This window comes from Oryctolagus cuniculus, chromosome 4, assembly GCF_964237555.1.
Source record: "Oryctolagus cuniculus chromosome 4, mOryCun1.1, whole genome shotgun sequence".
NCBI lineage: Eukaryota > Metazoa > Chordata > Mammalia > Lagomorpha > Leporidae > Oryctolagus > Oryctolagus cuniculus.
The window spans coordinates 64,629,768-64,651,742 of record NC_091435.1 but is presented as its reverse complement, the minus strand read 5'-3'; the positions used below and the strand labels follow the sequence as shown (position 1 = coordinate 64,651,742).

Below are 21,975 nucleotides of genomic sequence, written 5' to 3'. Positions count from 1 at the left end.
AAGAGAAATCTTCCATCCACTGGTTCACTTCCTAAATAGCCACAATGGCCAGAGCTGAGCCAATCTGAAGCTAGGATCCAGGAGCCTCCTCTGGGTCTACCAAACAGGTGCTGAAGCCCAAGCACTTGGGCCATCCTCCACTGCTTTTCCAGTCCATAGCAGAGAGCTGGATGGGAAGTGGAGCAGCCTGGACTTGAACCAGTGCCCATATGGGATGCTGACACCACAGACAGAACCTCAGCCCACAATGCCACAGCACTGGCCCCATCACCTTAATTCTGAAACCATAAAAAAATACAACAAAGAAAGTGGTCTATAGGCCAATATCCCTGATGAACATAGACGCAAAAATCCTCAACAAAATGCTAACTAATTGCATCCAACAACACATCAGAAAGATGATTCAGTTGAGCCAAATAAGATTTATCCCTGGTATGCAGGAATTGTTCAACATATGCAAATAAATAAATGTGATACATCACGTTAACAACTGAAGAATAAAAACCATATAATTATCTCAAATGATGCAGAGAAAGTGTTTGATAAAATTTAATATCCTTTCATGATAAAAACCTTATGCAAATTGGATATAGTGGGAGCAGTCATCAACACAAGGCAATGTATGACAAACCCACAGCCAGCAGTATATTGAATGAGGAAATGGTGAAAGCATTTCCACTAAGATATGGAACAAGACAAGGTTGCCCATTTTCATCATTGCTATACAATACAGTTCTGGAAGATTTAGCCAGAGCTGTTAGGCAAATAAAAGATATCAAAGAGATTCAATTGGAAAAGAGGAAGTCAAGTTATCCCTGTTATCAGATGACATGTTCCTATATATAGGAGAACCAAAAGACTCTATTAAAGAGACTATTAGAACTCAAAAAAGAGTTTGGTAGAGTAGAAGGATACAATATCAACACAAAAAATCAATAGACTTTATATATACAAACAATAGCGTGCCTGAAAAATAACTTATAAGAATAGTACCATTCATGATAGGTACAAAAATTTTTTTGGAATAAGTTTAACCAAGGATGTGAAATGTCACTACAATGAAAATTACAGAACATTAAAGTAAGAAATAGAAGAAGACACAAAAAATGGAAAAATATCCCATGTTCATGGATTGGAAGAATTAATATCAAAATGTTCATACTACCCAAAGCAATTTACAGATTCAATGTGATCCCAATCTAAATATCAAGAACACTCTTCCCGGATCTAGAAAAAATGTTATAAAACTTCATATAGAAATACAGGAGACTGCAAAAAGATTAAAACAATCTTAAACAATGAAAACAAAGCTAGCGGCATCACAATATCAGATTTCACAGGACAGTTATAACCAAAACAGTCTGGTACTAGCACAAAAATGGACATTAGACCAATTGAACAGAATAGAAACCTCAGAAATTAATCCACGCATCTAAAGCCAACTTATCTTTGACAACCAACTTATCTTTGCTGAATAAAGGACAGTCAATTCAACAAATGATATTGAGAAAATTGAATTAATACTGGCAGAAAGATAAAACCTTAAATAAAGATTAACTCACAATGGATCAAGGTTCTGAATTGTTGGCCTGATACCATCAAAATACCACATCAAACATCAAGAAAACTCTGAAAGAAATTGGCATAGGCAAAAGCTTCTTTAAACAGACTCCAGAAGCATAGGCAATTAAAGCAAAAATAAATAAATGTGATTGCATCAAGCCAAGAAGCTTCTACACAGCAAAGAAAACACTCATAAAAGTGAAGAGGCAACTGACGGAATGGGAGAGAATATTTGCAAATTATGCAAATGATCCAGAATAAATATCCAGGATCCATTAAGAGCTCAATAAACTCAACAACAACAAAACAAACAATTCAGTTAAGAAATGGGCAAAATAAAATTACCTCCAGTTTACGCTCTTAAGTTGACGGTTCTAATAGAGTATTTTATTACCAATATGTTTTTTCTTTACTGTTGCTGTTTTGTGTTTACCTGTATTTGTACAAGAAATATTATAGCTTTGTAATCCATGCAGTAATAATCTGAATAAAGTCCATATAAATCTTAGACTTCATATTATAATAATAAAATATTAAAATAAAAAAGAAATGGGCAAAGGATGTTAACAGGCATTTTACTAAAGATGAAATTCAAATGGCCAACAGACACATGAAACAATGCTCAGGATTACTAGTAATCAGGGAAACGTAAATGAAATGCACAATGAAGATTTACCCTACCCCCATTAGGAATGGCTATCATCCAAAAGAATTAATAAATAAATGCTTGTGAGGATTTAGGGGAAAAGGTACCCTTATAGACTGTTGGTGAGAATGTAAACTACTACAACCATTATGGAACACAGTATGGAGATTGGTCAGAACTCTGAAAATAGATCTACCATATGATCCAGCTATCCCACTCCTGGAAATTTACCCAAATGAAATTAAATCAGCACATGAAAGAGTTATGTGCACCCCCATGTTTATTGCAGTTCAATTCACAAATAATTGAGATATGGAATCAACCCAGATGCCCATCATGTGATGACTGAATCAAGAAAATGTGGAATATACACCTGAAGGAATATAATTCAGTCATAAAAAAGAATGAAATCATGGTTGTTGTTGTTGTTGTTGTTTTTTTTTTAAGAAAATAGATTCAACTGGAAGCCATTATGTTTGGTGAAATAAGCCAGTTTCAAAAAGACAAGTATCATACAGTTTCTCTAATATGTGGTAGTTAATATGGAATAAATAAAAATATAGAAATGAAATTGACATCTTGCTATGTTAACCCTTGTTTATACTCCTGTGGAACCACTGTCTTTCTATTTTTTATTTGTTGAATGTTATGGTTAAGGGTACATTAAGCCTGTGATTATAGAGTGTATTGAAATTATGTTTCTGCAATAATTAAAGAAAAAAAGGAAGGAAGGAGGAGGATTCAGTAAGGGAAAGAGCTAGGAAGGGGGATATGGTTATCTTATTTGAACTGTACTTATGAAATACATGAAATCCATTGTCTTTACATTTATAAATTTTTAAAAGAAAAGGAAAAAATCATAAAATAAAAAATGATTAAATGGAACCTGGCACTTAAATGAAGATAAGACATGTAATAAATATTATAAAAGTAATACACCAAATCATAGAGAGTTAGAATCAGTTATTTTAGGAATGATCTGGTCTAAATATTTATTGATGGAGGAACTGAGTTCAAACAAAATACATAGTAGAAATATTAGAAAATGTGCAAGAAAAAGTAAGTGGCTAAGGATACAATTATAATTAAATAACAACAAATGGACAAAGTAGATAAAAAATCTAAAAGCAAATACAAATATATACAATTGAGTAGAGCTTCCAAGATGATAGAATAGGGAGGGAGCTCACTGTCTAGGAGTCTAGGAGAAAATATTTTTTAAAAAGTGGAGAGAGTGGAGTTTCAGGGAAGAGTTAGGGAGAAAACAGCAGAGGAAACTCTACACAAATTAGAGGCACACAGTGGACCTTTGTGGAGGAAGTGAACACCCACAACTCAGGACTACAGCAGCCGAGAGCTTCTTCACCAGCATTGGAGAGTGTGGAGAGACCAGATTGCAGCAGCCCAAGCCACTGGCAAAAAGCTGCAGGAAGAGCTTAGAGGGAACTCAGCTTGGAGTCCTGTGGGGGATAGTGGACCTGCCAAACTAGAGGAGAAAAAAAGTGGGACACATTTCTCTCTCTCCAATAACCTTACAATGGCATCCTGTAACAAGCCAATAGAGCGTGCACCATTTTGGACATATGTAACAGCTCTGCCAGTTTGTATCTGCAGCCAGCAACTAGCCTAGTGGAGACTCCTAACTCTGGTGGGGAGAACTAAAAGGGAGCTGGGTACTCATGACTGTGGGAGGCTTGTGTGCTGGGACTGTGAAAAAAAACTGAGGCTGTGTGGGAGGACTCATGGTGTGGCTGGGACTTTGGGCAGTCACTGTGGGAGACTCCACATGTTCAGTGCTTCCTGGTTACCTGGTGAGGGACATTGTTGGGGCATCTGAGCTTACACTGAGGACTGTACAAATTCTTTGTGTGGTCCTTGGGGCAGAGAATAATATTTTACCCACTAGGGCTAATGGCACTGGTCTCCTTTGAGGAGAGGAGTTCAGCTGAGCAGACTAAACTTCCATTCTGATAAAAAAAAAAAAAAAAAAAAGATTTACCATGTCAAACCTGGTAACACTCTTCACCCTGAAGATCTGAACAGAGCTCCCTAGCCACACCCACCACATGCATCTAGATATTCCCTGAAAGCAGACACTCCACTTATCTATAGAGGCATAGTACAAAGATAAAAGCTTCCGCAGTGAAAAAACAAAGAATAAACCAATGAGTATCTCCACAAATGCTGAATAAACACACCAATTCAAGAAACAAGAATAAGGAAGACAGCCTAACACCCCTAAAAGAACACAGCATTTCAATACTAGATTGTGAAGATGATGAGACTGAAGAAATGCCAGAAATGGAATTCAAAAACTTGATCATAAGATTACAGAGAATCAGAAGGATATACAATTATCATATGAAAAGATTTCAAGGGTATGATAATATCAATATTGCTATTACTTTATTCTCATATAAATCATTCACAAAAAGGTACTAAGATGCTCTTTGCAATTGAATTTTCTAAGCAATAAAATTCATAAATTTTGGGGTTAGCATTGTGGTGTAGTAGGTAAGGCCACCGCCTGAGGTGCCAGCATCTCATATGTGTGCTGGTTCGAGTCCTGGCTGCTCCACTTCTGATCCAGCTCTCTGTTATGGCCTTGGAAGATAGTGGAAGATGACCCAAGTCCATGGGATCCTGCACCTGTGTGGGAGACCTGGAGGAGGCTCCTGGCTACTGGCTTCGGATCGGCACGGCTCTGGCCATTGGAGCCAATTGGGGAGTGAACCAGCAGATGGAAGACCTCTCTCTCTCTGCCTCTCCTCTCTCTTTGTAACTCTGACTTTCAAATAAATAAATCAATCTTAAAAAATAAGAAATTTTGCGTATATATCACATGCTGCAGTTCAAAATTAGAAACCTAAAATATTTGATAGAGTATGTTCAAACCCATGTAAATTTTTAAATATTCTAATAAAAATAAATAAATATACCCTAGCTTATTCTATAAGCAATTAATGTGTAAATGTAGCATACAAATAGTAAGGGATGCCACCATAGCATTACTCAAAGAAAATTTCCTGGAAATTTGGTGATCTACATCAAAAAGATAAAAATTGATTTTCTTTTTCAGTCAACATTACTTTTAGCTAAGAAAAAAAATCATTAATTATATAACTCCTATTTTACACCATAAAATCACTGAAGTTAGTAAAACATTTTGAAAAACTAAAAACAGAAAATGCTTAAGCAAATGAACATAATGGAATAGTAACTTATTAAAAATTAGTGACCTATGAACATGCTTTCCATAGTTCAGTAAGTGAGAAAAACACCACAGGAAAGAATAATACATGCTATATAATTTTTGGTCTGTCTACAAACAACAAAGATGTTAAAATGGAATGCAGCCAGGCATTTAGAGTTCAGCTGGAAGCATTACAAATTTACAAAGAAGTAATTACATCTTAATCTCACTTCAAGGGTATAAAACAATGTGGAGAGTGAGAGAGAGAGAGACAGAGAGAAAGGTCTTCCTTTTCCCTTGGTTCACCCCCTCAATGGCAATTCTGGCAGCGTGCTGCAGCTGGTGCACCACACCTATCTGAAGCCAGGAGCCAGGTGCTTCCTCCTGGTCTCCCATGCGGGTGCAGGGCTCAAGGACTTGGGCCATCCTCCACTGCACTCCCGGCCACAGCAGAGAGCTGGACTGGAAGAGGAGCAACTGGGAAAGAATCTGGTGCCCCGACTGGGACTAAGACCCCGTGTGCCAGTGCCGCAGGTGGAGGATTAGCCTATTGAGCCACAGCGCCGGCTCTGAGAAGGATTTTTAACCAATTAAAATTTTATCTGATACATTAAAATTATACATATTCATGTGGTGCCATGTGATGTTTTAATACAAATATAGATGGTGTGATGTCCATCAGAGTAAATATATCTGTCTCCTTGAAATTTTATGATTTTTTAGAGTGAAAAGGATACAAAAGCTTACATTTTTAAAGAGGAAAATGTATAGCACACTAACATTCCCTATAGTCACCTTACTGTACAATAGACTACTAGAACTTCTTAATGCTACAATCTATAACTTAGTAATGTTTCCCATCCCCTTCTCATTGTCTCTGCCCCCCCGTTGCTGGTAAATTACCACTATACTTTTAATTTCTATGAAATCAGCTTTATTTTTGGATTCTACATGTGACTGAGATCATATAGTATTTGTCTTTCTGTGCTTGGTTTATTTCACAATATTATAAGCTCCAGTTCGATGCACATTGTTGCAAATGACAAGACTTGTTCCATTTTATGTCTGAGTAATGTTCCATTGTATGTATGTACATTTTTTGATCCATTTGTGAATGGACACTTAGGTTGTTTCCATTTCTTGGCTATGGTGAGTAGTGCTTTAGTAAACATGGGGGTGCACATGTCTCTTTGATGTCGATTACATTGTTTGGACATATATGCAGTAGTGGGATTTAAGAAGGACTTTTGAGGAGACTATCTTGAAATGGACTCCTAAAGTCAATAAGGCGATTTAATGAAACCATTGAAACATGAAATGTTCTCTTTAGTTTGGATAACATAGAGCTCAAGTGTTAGAATTATGCATGAGAAAACTGAAGAAACAGAGCATGTCAGCAAAGTAGAGGGGTGCAGTTTAGAAAGTACCTAGATTCCTAGAATTTGTTGGGATTAGTTATAGTCCACTATGAGAGAAAGCTAGCAGAGAGAGTTCCCTTAGACCTTGTCCAGCAGGGTCACCTGGAGGGTCAGATGAAAGAAGCTGAAGGTAGACCTAGTGTAGTGGTTCTCATCTCAAAGAAAACATACCCGGGAATATTTATCAACATCTGGAGACATTTTGGTTCACCAGGGAGTGGGGAGTACTCTTGTTGCTATTGCCATCTTTTGGTTAGGACCAGGTACACTACTAAACACTCCACAATGAAAAGGAATGCCCTGAACAAGAAAGAGAAGTCTAATCCAAAATGTCAGTTGTGCAGATGTTGGAAGACTCTGATTTGGAAAAGGAACAGCTGAATTCAAAACACATGGCTCACATCTAGGGATTTGCAAGAGAGAGTTTCAGTAATGGAGCGGGGTAGGTGGTATCAGAGAAAGAGTGGATTTTCAGCACCTGTCTGTCCAGACAGCACCGAAACTCACTAAGAAGACAGAATGGCCAGGTAAGAATTCTCCTCCTGGCCTTTCTCGCATTTCTCCTTCCAGCCAAAGAGTATTCAGAGATTGTTACTAGCAAAGTGGGGACAAAAATAGACACACTAAATGAGCAATGCAGGAAGGAAAAAAGAAACATGCCTACTTGCTCATCTGCTACCCTGCTTCTCCTAGAAAAAGAAAAAAAAAAAACAGGGCATATTAATGATCTTCTCCAAATATATTATCCTCTCCAGCCTAATCACCTTTTGAATTAATATTTCATGTACACTCCCATGACCTGGAGATGGGTGATGTATAAATCAAGATGATAGTTTTCGGGTCAGTGCTGTGGTATAGCAGGTAAAGTCACCACCTGCAGTGCTAGCATCCCATATGAGTTCTGGTTCGAGTCCCGGATGCTCCTCTTCTGATCCAGCTCTCTGCAATGGCCTGGGAAAGCAGTAGAAGATGGCCCGAGTGCTTTGGTGCCCTGCACTTGTGTGAGAGACCTGGAAAAAGCTCTGGCTCATGGCTTCAGATCAACGCAGCTCCAGCAGTTGTGATATTTGGGGAGTGAACCTCTCTCTCTCTCTCTCTCTCTCACACACACACACACACACACACACTCTGCCTCTGTCTCTGCCTCTCTGTAATTCTGCCTTTCAAATAAATAAATAAATAATAGTTTTATCATATTATTCATATACATGGTATAGTATTGCTTCAAGATGTAAGAATACTGGACACTTGGCAAATGTTCTATTGTTTTGGAATCTCTGCCAAATACTGAGACATTCTGAAGTTTTTTCAGTTAATGTGGTGTTGCATGCATATACCAGTTGCTTTAGGTACCACCCCATATATAATTGAGATAGGTGAGACACGGACTTGCCAAGATCAAGATCGGTGCTTTACCACTGTTTATGATGATTAATCTTCAATTCAAGAATCATAAGGTTTTGGAAGTAGCAATAGAAATGGTCATATTTAAGACTGCTCCTTCTGATTGAAATATGTTGCCAGCAATTTTCTGAAGATTCCTTAATGTTCAATCAAGATAGTTATGTCCAAATTCCTAAAGGACTAATTCCTTTTCATTTTATTATGAATGTGTATGTCAAATCTGGGTCACTTAATTTAATCACAGTGAGGGAAGGATTGGTTAAATCTTTCTTTTAGGAAGCCTGGAAATGTCATTTGCCCCAGGTCTCCCGACAACCTTCACGATGAAATAGTGCTGGCAGAGTGTGAGAGAAAGTCAGTGTCCTTCTAATGCATATTGTGTGTCTGTCTTCCCAGTCTATCATTCTGCAAAAGGGCACAATCACAAGTGTCAGTGAGAGAAGCCAAGGATGAAGTGTTTGATGTGTATAGCATGCCCACCTCTAGGATCCAAAGGAATGAGTCTGAAATTGAGAACAATGCCTTTTTCTGCACCCAGAATTCCTATGATCATGACCTACAGTGTTTTCTCCAATGGGTCTTTGTATCTTTTGTTACTTAATATGTTTAATCAATCCATTTGTTCTGTATAAATGAAACTTCAGGCTTTTCTCAGTTAATTTAATTTTCAAGCTTCATTACTCAGAACTGACATACAGTCTTTTCTCTTTTATTTATTTTTAACTGGGAAAGGTTGGATAGCAAAACTGATGTTAATACGTTCCCAAAATTTGTCACATTAGGACTTATATGTTACAAAATGTATTTGATTACAGCAAAGTTGACCTCTGATTTAATTATGGTACAGATACACTATGGAATACTACTCAACTGTAGTAAAGAATGAACTCCTATCTTTTACAACAAAATGGATGCAATTGGAAACCATTGTACTTAGTGAAATAAGCCAGTCCCCAAAAGACAAATAGCCATGTTTTCCCTGATCTATGGTAACCGATAGAATACCTAAAATGTAATGTATAGAAGTGAAATTGACATTTTGATATTCAGTGATTGCTCACAGCCTTTTTCTCTACTGTTGAGAAACAGTGCTTTTTTCTTATTACTTTTGTTGAACTCTTTACTTAGTGTGGGGTTAATCTTATGAGTATCAAGTAAACTGAAAGCAGATTAAGATTAAGAGAGGCAATAAAAGAGGACGGAGGAGGAAAGTGTGGGAGTGTGGGCGGGAGGGAGGGGAAGGTGAGAAGTATCACTATGTTTCTAAATCTATATGTATGAAATGCATGATATTTGTCTTAATTAAAATAAATAAAATAAAACTAAAAAATTATCTTTATAGGCCATGTAATCTCTCAATGTCCAACAAACTCTGAGTCCTGAGGAATTCAGCAACTTAGTATATCACAAGATTCATATAAACAATGATGGTAAGGGAGAAAGTTTCCCTGGTTCACTTTTCTTGCAAAGTAGGAGTTGTTGAAAAACAGAAACCTTTCTGGAAAACCCAAGTTGTGACTTTGGCTTTAAAACTTGACTAGCCCATGTTCTCTAGTCTGTATAGTTTAACCAAGTAAATACTGACTGAACATGTCTAGGTTTTATGTAAATACTTGGCACTTTGGGATATATTAAGCAGAGTGACAGCAGATACAAGGAAAAATTGGGAGACTGTAGGTTGGAGGACCTTTGGCTGTTTGCTCTGGAACTTGGTCTGTTAATCATTTTCTGTGTATTGGAAGTTTTCCACCAACTTGCCAATGCACTCAAGTTTTCCCTGCTGTAGAAAGCCTTCCTTCATTATGCCATCTTATTCTACTGTCACACTTTCCTCTTCCTTTGGCTACACTTTCCTGGAGAGTCGTGTACTTTTGTCTGCACTTCTGCTTTTCCTACTTTCCCTACAATTCTACTCTTTCTGTTCATTTTCCTCTCCATGGAAATCTTTAGTAAAAGACGAAAGATATATCTTTCTGTTCATTTTCTATATATTCATTCTACCCTGTATTCTGTTCCTCTTTGATCCTGTGGAGGTAATCCTTCAGAGACAGAGGTGAAGAGGGACTATGTAGACCAGATATTGCAAGAGAAGGGAGCATAATTTTACTAAATGGCTTTGATCTTAGTGGAATGGGGTGAGCAATCTGACTTGAGATTGAGTCAGTGTATCTAGGAATTGTCCTTGAAAAATAGAAAATTTGATATTTTTAAAAAAATATTAGATATCAGTAAGAGATTAAAAAGCAGATAAGAAGCATTAGAATTCCAGTCATACTTGTCATTACTGCAAAGCTTCCTTTCACAAAATCAACCTGTCCACCGTAGGTCACTTCTCCAAGTGGTCACAAGAAGGCGTGGAGACTTATGCCCCCAAGCACATGTGGCAGTTCAAAGTGGCAGGAGAGAAAAGTGAAGAGGCTGGAAGGAAATTCAAATCAAACCACCATCCTGCATAAGCCAAACAATTGGACAAAAGCATAATCCTCAGAAAAATATTCTGGAGCTGTATCAGTAATATCTGGAGCTGTATCTCTTTACGACAGAGCCAAGTGCTAGGTCTGCCCCTCCTCAACCTTAAGTCAGGATGTTTGTTTATTACTATTTTGAGATCACAGAATAAAACAAGTCTGTTCATGTGAAAGCTTTCAAGAAACAGATCAGACTACCCGGGATTAAGGAGGCTAAGTGAAGAGAGAAGCTGGAAGAGGATAAGAGAAATGGAGAATCAAGGGCTGGATAAAGCCAATGGAAACCTTGCTTGGGGCATGGAATATGCAAAGAGAAATGCTACACGTAGGTTTTGTTCTTTTTTATTTTTATTTTTAATGTTAGAGGTGCTGCCACATGGCAGGAATTGGAGAAGAGAGGTTAAGTGGTTTCATCCTGCAAATGACAACATCCGGGCAGAAAGATGAATTCTAAGGAGAGTGTTGTGGTGTAAGGGGTTAAGCTGCTGCTTGGGATACACTCACCCCATATAGGAGTACTAATTCAGATCCCAGTGGCTTTGCTTCCAATACAACAAATACATCCTGAGAGGCAACACATGATTGCTCAAGTGCTTGGGCCCCTGCCACCCTTGTGGGAAATCCAGATGGAGTTTCTGGCTCTGGTTGCAACCCAGCCCAACCCTGACTGTTGTGAGGGAAACAGCTGACGGAAGATTCTCTCTTCTCCTTCTCTCTCTCTCCCTCTCTCTCCCTTTTCTTTTCCTCTCTTCCTCCCTGCTCCCTCCATTTTAAGTAGATGAAAACATAAACAATTTTAATAGATTAGTATTCTATATGTAAATGAGATATAACTAGTGTTTAACACTTAGTCTATACAGTGAATATTAAAAGAGAAGGACAAGAATTTGTGATTATATCCCTGGACATTCCTTCCAATGCTAGTGGTAGAGGAATTGGAAAGCGACTTCCCTTGAAGAAGAATAAGGATTTGGGTACCTTTAGCACAAAATAAGCCTCTATTTTGTGGGTACAGGTAATGGTTTCCAGAAAACAATAAAATGGGGCAAGATTTTGTTTACCATTTACAGAGATTCCAAGAGAGAAAAGTAATGGGAAGCAATAAAATAGGGAATATGGGTAAAATGCGCCTTGAAATATAAAGGACTGGGTTAAAAGGAAATGTGAACCCCAAAGAGAGAAGTTGTGCTCAGGCAGTAACTGAGGTTACCTGGTGTTAGGGGGATGGGATCCTTGATTTGGAAGAATATGTCAACAACAGAAAAGAGAGGGTACATGAAAGTTTCTAGAATAGTGTGTGGAAGTAAACACTGACACTAATTGTTTTGTCTGATAAAAACCTTTTTCTGAAGCTAATAAAATCACACATAAACTTTTGGAAAGCAACGAACCACTGTGTCTTGGCACATTGTTATACAGAGCTAAAAATTTTTAAATTTGCTTTTTTGAAAATTCCTGGAGGCTGTTACTTCGGTTCATTAAGAGACACCATAGTTATTCCAGGTATCTTTCATTTTTAAAAAAAATTATTTTATTCATTTTAAAAGCAAAATTACATAGAGGTAGAGGCAGAGTGAGAGACAGAGAGGTCTTCATCCACTGGTCCACTCCCCAAATGGCCATAATGGAGTTGCACTGATCAGGAGCCAGAAGCTGCTTCTGGGTCTCCCACATGGGTGCAGGAACCCAAGGACTTGAACCATCTTCCACTGCTTCCTAGGGCATAGCAGGGAGCTGAATTGGAAGAGGAGCAGCCAGGACTTGAACCGGCACCCATATGGGATGATGGCACTCCAGGTGGTGGCTTAACCTGCTTCTTGATTAACAAGCCGCATTCCAGGTTATCAAGAAATAAAGATGCTAAAACTTGTGCTCTGGGTCCAATACAGTGTCATGTAAAAAAAGGCAAGGGCCAGAAAGTGACAAAGACTTTTAAGATTAATATTTGAAGAAGTGCAAAAGTATTTGGCCAGTATTTGATGGAGGAGATAACAGAGAGTACAAATCTAAGTATTTATACATCAGATGTGATTTCTTATTGTTTATTATCATTAGTATAAAAATATCAATATTATTAGAAAGAGTGATCTTCAATTAAATATACCCAAATGTTATTACTATTCCTAACAAGCATATTTCTGACTTCTCAAAATAAAAATAAACACATCTCTGTCTCTGGTTATCTGGTGAATACTGAAACAAAAGATAATCATAGTGCCTGTAGATACAACCAAAAAACTTTCAAAACATAAGTGAAAATGCTAATTTGAATGGAAATTGATGGCAAAAGAATGACCAACTTTATATCTGTTGTGACAGAGAAGTACTCAACAGCAGTGAAGTACTCTGTATATAGCTATCATGATAGTTACATGATAGACTAAGCAAAGGAAAGCTATAGGATTAATGCTAGAAAGGTAAAAAGATGAAGTGCTATAAGCCTATGAAGGTGAGAACTATTTTTGTTTGGCACACTTGGATATTCCCTCTGCTGGCACACAGTAGGCACTCAATAAATAACTGTGGAATGAGTGGTGTCTGTTCAGAAGGGTCATATGAAAAATGGTGGGATAGAGAAGCAAACACAGCAAGCAAAGACATGCAGATAGCTTAGAAATTAATATACAAGGGTACTTCACAAAGTTTGCAGAAAAAATGGATTTTAAAAGAAAGTTTATGTAGTTATAAAACAGTTTGAAATCTATGCATATGGATAGTCTTCAAAAAGTTAATGTAAAATGTGTACTATGAAAAACTAGGTATGGATTTTAAAATGTTTTTGAACCCAAATAAACATATTTTCATTCTATTTTTCCATGAACTTCTTGAAGTATCTTCATATATGCATATGCATTGCAAACTTCACAAAATATGAACCTAGATTGGGGCTGACAACTTAAATTGGAGCTAATGTTTGCGTACCAGCTGTTCTACTTCTGATCCAGCTCCCTGCTAATATGTTTGGGAAGGCGATGGCAGATGGTTCAAGTACTTGGGCCCTTGCCACCCGTGTGGGAGACCTGGGTGGAGTTCCTGTCTTCTGACTTCAGCCTGGCCCAAGGCAAGCTGTTCCAGCTATTTGGAATGAACCAGTGGATGGAATGTCACTTTTCTCTCTCTCTCTCTCTCTCTCTCTCTCTCTCTCTCAATGCTTCTGCCATTCAAATAAATACAAATAAATCTGTTAAAAAATACATAAACCTAGAATGGTTAGCAGGACTTAATTATTTATAGGAACTGGGGTCCAGAAATAAGTTAAAGGTGAATTCTTTATTTTTTTTGTATTACACTTCTATAAACTTTGAATTTTCTTTTTCTTAAGAGAATACCTTACTGCTATACTTTAACAAGTAAGTTTTATTTTTATGTTATTCACCGAAACATCAGAAAGGAGAGTTTGTGAGAATCCCAAAGACAGAAAACTGAAGGTAAACATTCAATATTACTGAAGAATGAAAGCAGAAGACAGCAAGACAAATTAGGATAAATGACTAAGCATGGAATTCTGCAGACATTCTAGTCAAAGACTAGCAGTCTGCGTTCTACTCTGCTCCTAGTAGGAGTCATTCTTGACATGATATAGGAAGATTTATTGATGTTATTCACAGCATCAAATGTAGGCAGTGTCGGGCAGGGTTTACTGTGCTTGTAGAGCCAAGTAGCACAAGGAGAAGAGTGACTTCACTGACCCGTAATAATAAACTGTGAAAGTAAAAAGAAGCCAAAGAGTAAAAGAAGAGGGTGATTGTCAAGTACATATCTTAGATAAAAGAAACAGACAGAACAGAAAGGAATAGATTTTCTTCAGTGACTAATGAGAAAGTCCGGTGCTTTACACTAGAAATGTTGTGGAAAACCATAAGAATCACACGGAATCAAACTAGGAAACAGGGAACTGCCAGGCGCTAAGAAGCAATCCAGCTGTCCACAGAGGAGGAAAAACTGCGTGCTAAAGCTCTGCTGGAAAATGCTGCTGAATGCCTTTGGTGCCACCTTGCTAGTGCACACAGAACTCCTTAGTTTTGTTTGAAATCACCAGGGTCCTCCCTAGAAAACACAGTCACTCTCACATTCTCAGATTCCCCCATCCCATCTTTCCTAATTTCTCAGTCTGAAAGCAATTTTTCATGAAATTATAATTAAAAGGAATGAGAGTAGAAAAACAATTCCTTTACATAGTCTGATTTCTCGTAAAATGAGGCTGATTTCTTGAGAGCAAAAATGCTAATGTGGACATGCACATTAAAAGCTTGGCTTTTTCAAGGGGTGGGAGGAATGATTTGTTATAATAGAAAAATACACATGTTCCAGGAATAGCAATAGGATAACCAGACTGCAGAAAGAGGACTAACGTGGTATTCATGGGTGGCTGTCCTATTACCCATGCAACCACTGAAACTGGTAATGAGTGATGGAAAAGCACGTGTGATACTGCCATCAGGGCTCCCTGGAGGAGTAAGCATGCATCTGCCAACAGAGCAGACAACCCCAAACAATACAGATATCCGTTATATTTTTACACATATTTCAACATTTAAAAATAAAATTGGCAGTTTCTGAATTATGCTCTGTACTGTTGAAAATATATCTTTAAATGTAAAGCAAAGTAATAACTCAGTAATCACATCTCAGGCTGTCATTTCCTAGGGCTTGGGCTCTCTGCTGGGAAACTCTCTGCTAGGAAACTTCAGGAACTTGGCAGACACTGCCTCTAGGGAGATCTAGAAACTATCCTTTTGTTTGGGTATAAATCCATAGTCAAATTAGAGACAATTCAGAAGCAATGTTAGAGAACACTGGATAAAGGAAGGCCATTTGTCAGTCTAACTCTGTGAGCACCTCCCATATTCAGAAGCTTGTGGTGGGGCTGCCTGTGCTGCAGTGGAAATTGCAAGTAGAGCTTAATAAATGCTTGATAAAAAAATGAACAAATATTGATTGCTGGAGGGTAAAATTTTGAAAAAGTAATTTAGATATAATAAGCAATATGTTACTGTAGATAGAGATTGATGATCTGGAAATGAATTTTTTTATGGTAAGTGGCTAGGAAAAGTGAGAAAAGTTAATATGCAGAGTTCACAGGTGTTTTGAAGACAATTTAAATAAAACAGCAGTGAAAAATTCCATCTTCTGCTTTCCATGTCAGTGACTTGGGTTTCTTTTCAACTGAGTTGGTGACTGTATTCCAGTACCTTAAGATACAGTTCTGTTATCACCAGCACTGATAAAGATGTCTTATACTTGAGCAATCAAAATAGACTCCAGTTTCCCCATCTCCACTCTACTTCTCTTTTGTTTTAGTCTAGCCTCTAGAAATTGGAGAAGTCTTTTGGACTGGGGATTGACCAGCTGAGAGTTCTCATGGCAAAGGGCAACTTATAAGTTGACTATTTAAGATCTCCCCACCCAGGCACCATTGCATGCATGTGATCCTCCCTACCTATATGCTTTCCACATTTTTTTTTGTTTACAGTTTTTTCTAATTTGCTTTGGTTTATTTCATGACTGAGCTTTCCTTGTGACTCATAGGGAATTCTATTTCTGATCACTGTAAGCTGGGATATAGCATAGACCTTCCATTTTGGTGTAAGTTTTGAATCAATACAGTATAAATAGTCTTAAAGAAGTTCATGGAAAATGCATATTGTGAAAACCATGCATGAATTTTAAAATTGTTTTGCACCAAAATAAGCTTGTCTATGAATTCCATTTTGCCATGATTTTTCTGATGTAATCTAATTTCACTTCCTGCTGACTTGCTGCCTTGGATGTACTTTCTCTGGCCAATGAATGTATTTGTCTTTGGCTGACCATCCACCCACCCACAAACTCTGTTGAGAGCAGGAATTGTGTTTGTATCTGTCAACATCAACAAACTCTTAATTCCATTTAAACTGATTCATGCCAACAGAGAATCTCATCCTATTCCTCCCAAAATGTTAAAAAGTCATGTTAGGGGGTGAGGGTAGTAGAAAAACGTGACATTCAATTCACATGGGGATATGGTGATAGATTTATAGCACTGGGATGACCAACACATGTCTAAGGCTTAAGCCAAGTTGATTAAATTAAGAATCAATGAGCAGAATCAAAAATCAGTGACCAATAATAATATATGGAATGAATAAATATTTATGTTTTCTCCCAGCTTTGGAAATCATATCCCCCTGGAGATAAGAATACTGAAAACAGCCTTGCGAACAGTCACTCCCAAACATCTACAATGGCCCATGCTCTTATGAGTTGGTCATATCTTCAAGTTTAAAGGTCAAACAACCAAAGTCATGTGAAGATGTATGTATGTGTTATTTCATCAGGTGCATTATCTGATGTTCTCAACTGAAAACAAAAGTAGGTCATATTCATTGTTTTTCTTTTCACTGGAAATCCCAAAAGTGAATGCTTTTTTTTATAAAGACTTTGAATGAATTTAGACTGGCTAAGGTGGAAGAATATCAAAGAATATTATCAATAAAAATATTAGTGATTATATTGCATGTGCCAATGAGTGGTCGAGAGGAAGCCTCCTGTTAATTGTTCATTTGTTATTTTCCGGGAGAACTGATTTTAGGAGAATTTATCAATGGCATGGAAAAGGACCAGGATCTCCTAGAGTTTGTTTACAAGAGCTTTGACCTTTCCAATGTGCTGGAAGCCATCTGCAATGGGAAGAAACATGATGCAGGAGACAGGCTTCTTCAAAGCTTTCAGTAGAAAAGAAATGAAATCTTCAAGTGCATACTGTTGATTTCAGATCTTTATTATAATAGATAGAGGCTTATGAGTATAGTATTTATTTTAATTTAATGAAGACTTCTGCAAAGATCCTAAACTAATGTGCTGATGCTTTTCTGTCTTTGCATTAATGCATTCTCTCTCTTTTCTCCCTCTCTCTCTTTGCAGATTAAAATATGATGATTAAGCTGAAGGACTGCCTCCATCCCAGTCAGTTCAAAAGAGAGACTGCATGTATGTTTCCTCGCATATTTAAATTAATCTGCATCTTGAAATATAACTGCGTTATCTGAAAAATGTCTCCACAGTTTAACATTCTTCAATTAAACATGCATTCGGTAAATGTGTTTGCTGTCTCGCGGTTCTTGTTGCATCTCTCTATTATAAATGACTAAGTTCTGGTCTATTTGGGAATCTTTTTTTCTACCCTTAATTTCTCATTCCTCACTCTGAAAGCTGTCTTGAATTAGTTAATAATGTTCTTCTCCACATGAAAAGTTTAACCAATGTAGTAAAAGGAGACAACTTCAGGCCAGGGAGCAAGAATGTTTCCATCTGATTTGCTATAAATCTGCATCCAGTTGTGCATGAAAATGTGATGCATCATCTGTAATTATTATGCCAGTTGGACGTTTGATCAGAAAGGCAGACAGCCAAGCTATGCAACAACAAGCACTTGACATTTTAAGCAGTTCTGACATTATAGCTCTGACATTTAATTTTTTATATCCTTTCCAAAAAATGAAATGATGAATGGGATTTCTTGATGGGTTAGAACTTTTAAAGTTAGGCTTCTATATCACAGGCCAATTAGTATGTCTTTCAATGAGTGGTTTTCTCATGGAAACATAGTGGAGATTTCCAAGACCAGATGTGAGCCATCTTTATGTCAAATGCTTCATAATTATAAGTTTTGTGTTCCAATTTGGGTTACAAATCCAAGCGAAGAACTACAAAGGCAGTGTTGCACTATCCCTATCTCCCTCATGGTTATTGATGTGGATAAAAGAATGGACGAGGGTAGTCAAATGTCATAGAAATGAAGTTTACATTGAGGTAGAGAAGTTGTTATGAATAAATGAAGATGAAGCAGTAGATGAAGGTCAGAATGCTCTGGTTTTTTTTCCAAAAGATTTTGATGAGATTCAAAAAGATGTATACAAGATAAAAAACACTGAAATAAAATGATCATAGATAAAGGGAGGAAAAGCATTGCAGCCATGTCCATGATGTAGTGGATTCTGAGTTTCCCAGCAGCAGAAAGGAAAAGGAAAATATCCTAATAAGAACCAGAATATCTACAAAGCAATCAAACTCACTAATTTGTTGTGTTGCCAGATGACATAATGCCTTAAACTATACAGTGCTCCCTGTGCTGTAGAAGCAATACAAGTACAAAGTGGCAGGGTAGTGAACTCCTTTATTGAGGCACTGAATCTTTCTCAAAGTATCTAAACTTATTTTGACAAGAAGCAGGAGTTTAAGCATTAGTTCCTGCTGCCTATGTTTACCCCATCTTGCTGTCCTCCTATGGTATTTCAAATTAGTGCTTTCTTTTCTGGCCTGGCTGTTTTCACTGTTGAGGGTACCATTCTCCCCCAGGCACTACATACACGGATCTCCTTATCTCAGAGGATGCTGCCTTTCGAGCCTCAACATCCTTTTCTTCACTCCTGTTTCATGGGCACCCGGAACACTTCCTTTCCTCTGTCCCAGAATGCAGCGACTCCCACAGACCCTGATAGGGAAAGGAGATATAAGAATACAATGAGGAGGGGCCAGCGCTGTGGGGTGGCAGGTAAAGCCACCGCCTGCAATGCTGGCATTCCATTTGGATGCTGGTTCAAGTCCCGGCTGCTTCACTTCCTATCTAGCTCTCTGCTAATATTCTGGTAAAGCAGTGGAAGATGGCCCAAGTCCTTGGGCCTCTGCACTCCTGTGGGAGACCCGGAAGAAGCTCCTGGCTCCTGGCTTTGGATCAGCACAGCTCCAGCCTTTGTGGCCATCTGGGGAGTGAACCAGCAGATGGAAGACCTCTCTCTCTCTCTCTCTCTTTCTCTCTCTCTCTCTGCCTCTTCTTCCCTCTCTGTGTAATTCTGACTTTCAAGTAAATAAACAAATAAATCTTTAAAAAAAAAAAAGAATAGAATGAGGAAAGCAAGCAGCAAGCAGCAAGTTGGAATTCAAAGAGAAGGGAGGGAGTCAGAATCAGGTCCTAGCACGTACTGTGTGACTTTGGGAAAATGGTATAACTTCTTTGAGTCTCAGCTACACAAGTAAGGTGGGGGAGACCTGCAACTGTCACTGGGTTCTTAGAATTAAACAAGCCTGGTCAGTGCAGTTCCAGAGGAGGCATTCAGAGCGTGCAAGAACAGAGGAGGGGGGCGTTTCTCACCTTAAACTCCACTGGCTCTTCAAACTGTCAGGGCCCAGTATCAATTAGGATCCAATCAGGGAAACAGAAAACATACAGTTATTTCAACAGAAAGAATTTAATATAAAGAATTGGTGAAAAAGACATTGGAGAACTGAAAAAGAGAGGACACTGAAAGAATCCAGAGCCATTAATGGCAGGAAGTAGCTACTGCCCTAGGCTGGGGGAACAAAAGAAGAGGGCGGTATTGTTAGGACATGGAAGCTTGGAAGTGGAGCTGGGACCCAGATGTTCTGTGGAAGGGTCACAAGAAATCTCAGAGGACATGTAAATCAGTCGTTCCTGCTGGGAACAATAACTGAGTTAAGGCTGACAGGAATAGGAAGGAGCAGGTTCTTCTTCCTTGTCCTGCCTAGCAGTTTTCCTCTGACACCCGCTATGGGCTGAGCCTAACAGGAAAACAGCTGGCAAAGGAGAAATATCAGTAGGATCCCAGGTCAGCACTGCAGAGCCAATTCTAGGACAGCTTGGAGCTGAGCGCTTAGCACTTCATTATCAGCACAGAGAGGATAGGTTAGGAGGAGCAACGTGGATGCCCTAGGTCATTCTCCCCATGCATGGTTACCCTTTTCAGAGCAAATCTTCAAATAATGTCTACTTCCTAGTTTTTCTGAAGGTAATTCCAAGAAGAGGATAAGTCTACAGTTCAGGAACAAAAGAAATTGGGTTAGTTCATGGTAAGATGAGATGGGGAAAAAGAGAGTGGAAAAAAAAATCTATTTTCTTCCCCTCAAGTCTGTTCCTCCTAAAGCCTTGTCCCTGCGGAGGTGGGGCCGTCATTTGGTCTGACCCTGCCGAGGCAACTGCAGGCAGAACTTGAAACTCAATAAATGAATAGCAGGCTAGTTTTCCAAGTTGATAACTGTGTATGACCTGTGAATGATGCAGATAGCCAACTGGTCCTCGGAAGAAAAAAGCTGTTCCACCCCTGCAAGTTAAAGCCATGTTCCTTCTCCATGTTTTCCTCTGCACTTTAGCATCATGATGCTGAGTCCAAGGAAATAATCCTAATCCACATAGCAAATCATGCTACTTTAATGAGCAGATACCTTAAATACATTTCTTCTGTTTTCAGATGTTGAACTTTAAGCTGTGCCTATTGCCCAGTGACTTTTAAAGCATTTTCCAGTGTTAATGTATGGAAATAAAGTTCTTCTGCTTATACCATAGCATTCCAAAACAGGGAGTCTGTGACAAGTGGCGCATGGTGTAGGAAGAATGTCAGCAACATTAAGTAATTTCTGAGTCTTCCATTTACAGGAGAGCAATGGCTCAGTCAGCATTACATCATCATCTAATGAGAACTCTGAGCTCCCAATATATTTTCCTCACCCCTCCCATATTACTTTGAAAGAAAGAATTATTTTAAAAATAGAGAAAGATTAATGAAAAGTTGCTAATAATTTTTGCCTTATAAAAATAATCCCAACAAAAGGGCCAAAATCATGTTACCCAATTCTCTATAGAGCTAAAGATGTAGTAGAAAGCAGATGACATGGTTCTCTGGCTCAAAATATGGAGAAATAATGGAAGAGAAATGAGAAAAGAAGAAGAGCAACTGATCCAGGATCAGGACAAGTACTAATCTGATTTCCATTCCTTCCCCAGTGATCACCTGCTCCTAAATTAAGTCTTGGTTCTTACAGCAGGAGAGTAGATTGAGAATGATTTAGGCTTGACAAATGTTTCCTTTCTTTTTTTTTTTCCAAAGTGTGTTGGCATAATAGTAAGTGTGGAAATCAATGGAAAAAAAAAAAAAAAAAACAATGCTTTGCTTAAATTGGAACGTAACAAGTGACAAAGAGGCAAAGGAAGAGCCAAAGGAGGGTTCGTGCATGAACAACAACAAAACCACAATATGGGTGTCAGAGAGGCTGCTCGCTCTGCTCCCCCTTCCCATTTATATGAGAATAACCTTTAAAAGTGAAAATGAAATATGGAAAAGTTCTGACATTTAACACTAAGCTAGATCCTATGCTTGCTGAAGAAATCTAAATCATTAAAACTGAGTGGACAGGGAATAGCTTTTTGAATACACAGTTTGTTTCTGAGGAAATCTTGAGTAGGCAAAATTAGATATTCAAATATCAAGTTTTATTGGTAGAATGGCAGAC

General features: G+C 38.1%; 1 protein-coding gene across 1 annotated transcript in view; it reads left to right on the top strand.

Annotated features, from left to right (window-relative positions):
- Positions 1-17,760, top strand: part of GUCA1C (guanylate cyclase activator 1C) — a 52,556-nt gene extending 34,796 nt beyond the window's left edge. The window contains 3 exon segments of the mRNA XM_070073240.1: positions 9,567-9,654; positions 12,490-12,492; positions 17,252-17,760. Of these exon segments, the coding sequence (XP_069929341.1) occupies positions 9,567-9,654; positions 12,490-12,492; positions 17,252-17,406 (246 nt within the window). The 3' untranslated portion in view covers positions 17,407-17,760.
- Positions 17,761-21,975: the final 4,215 nt, after the last annotated feature.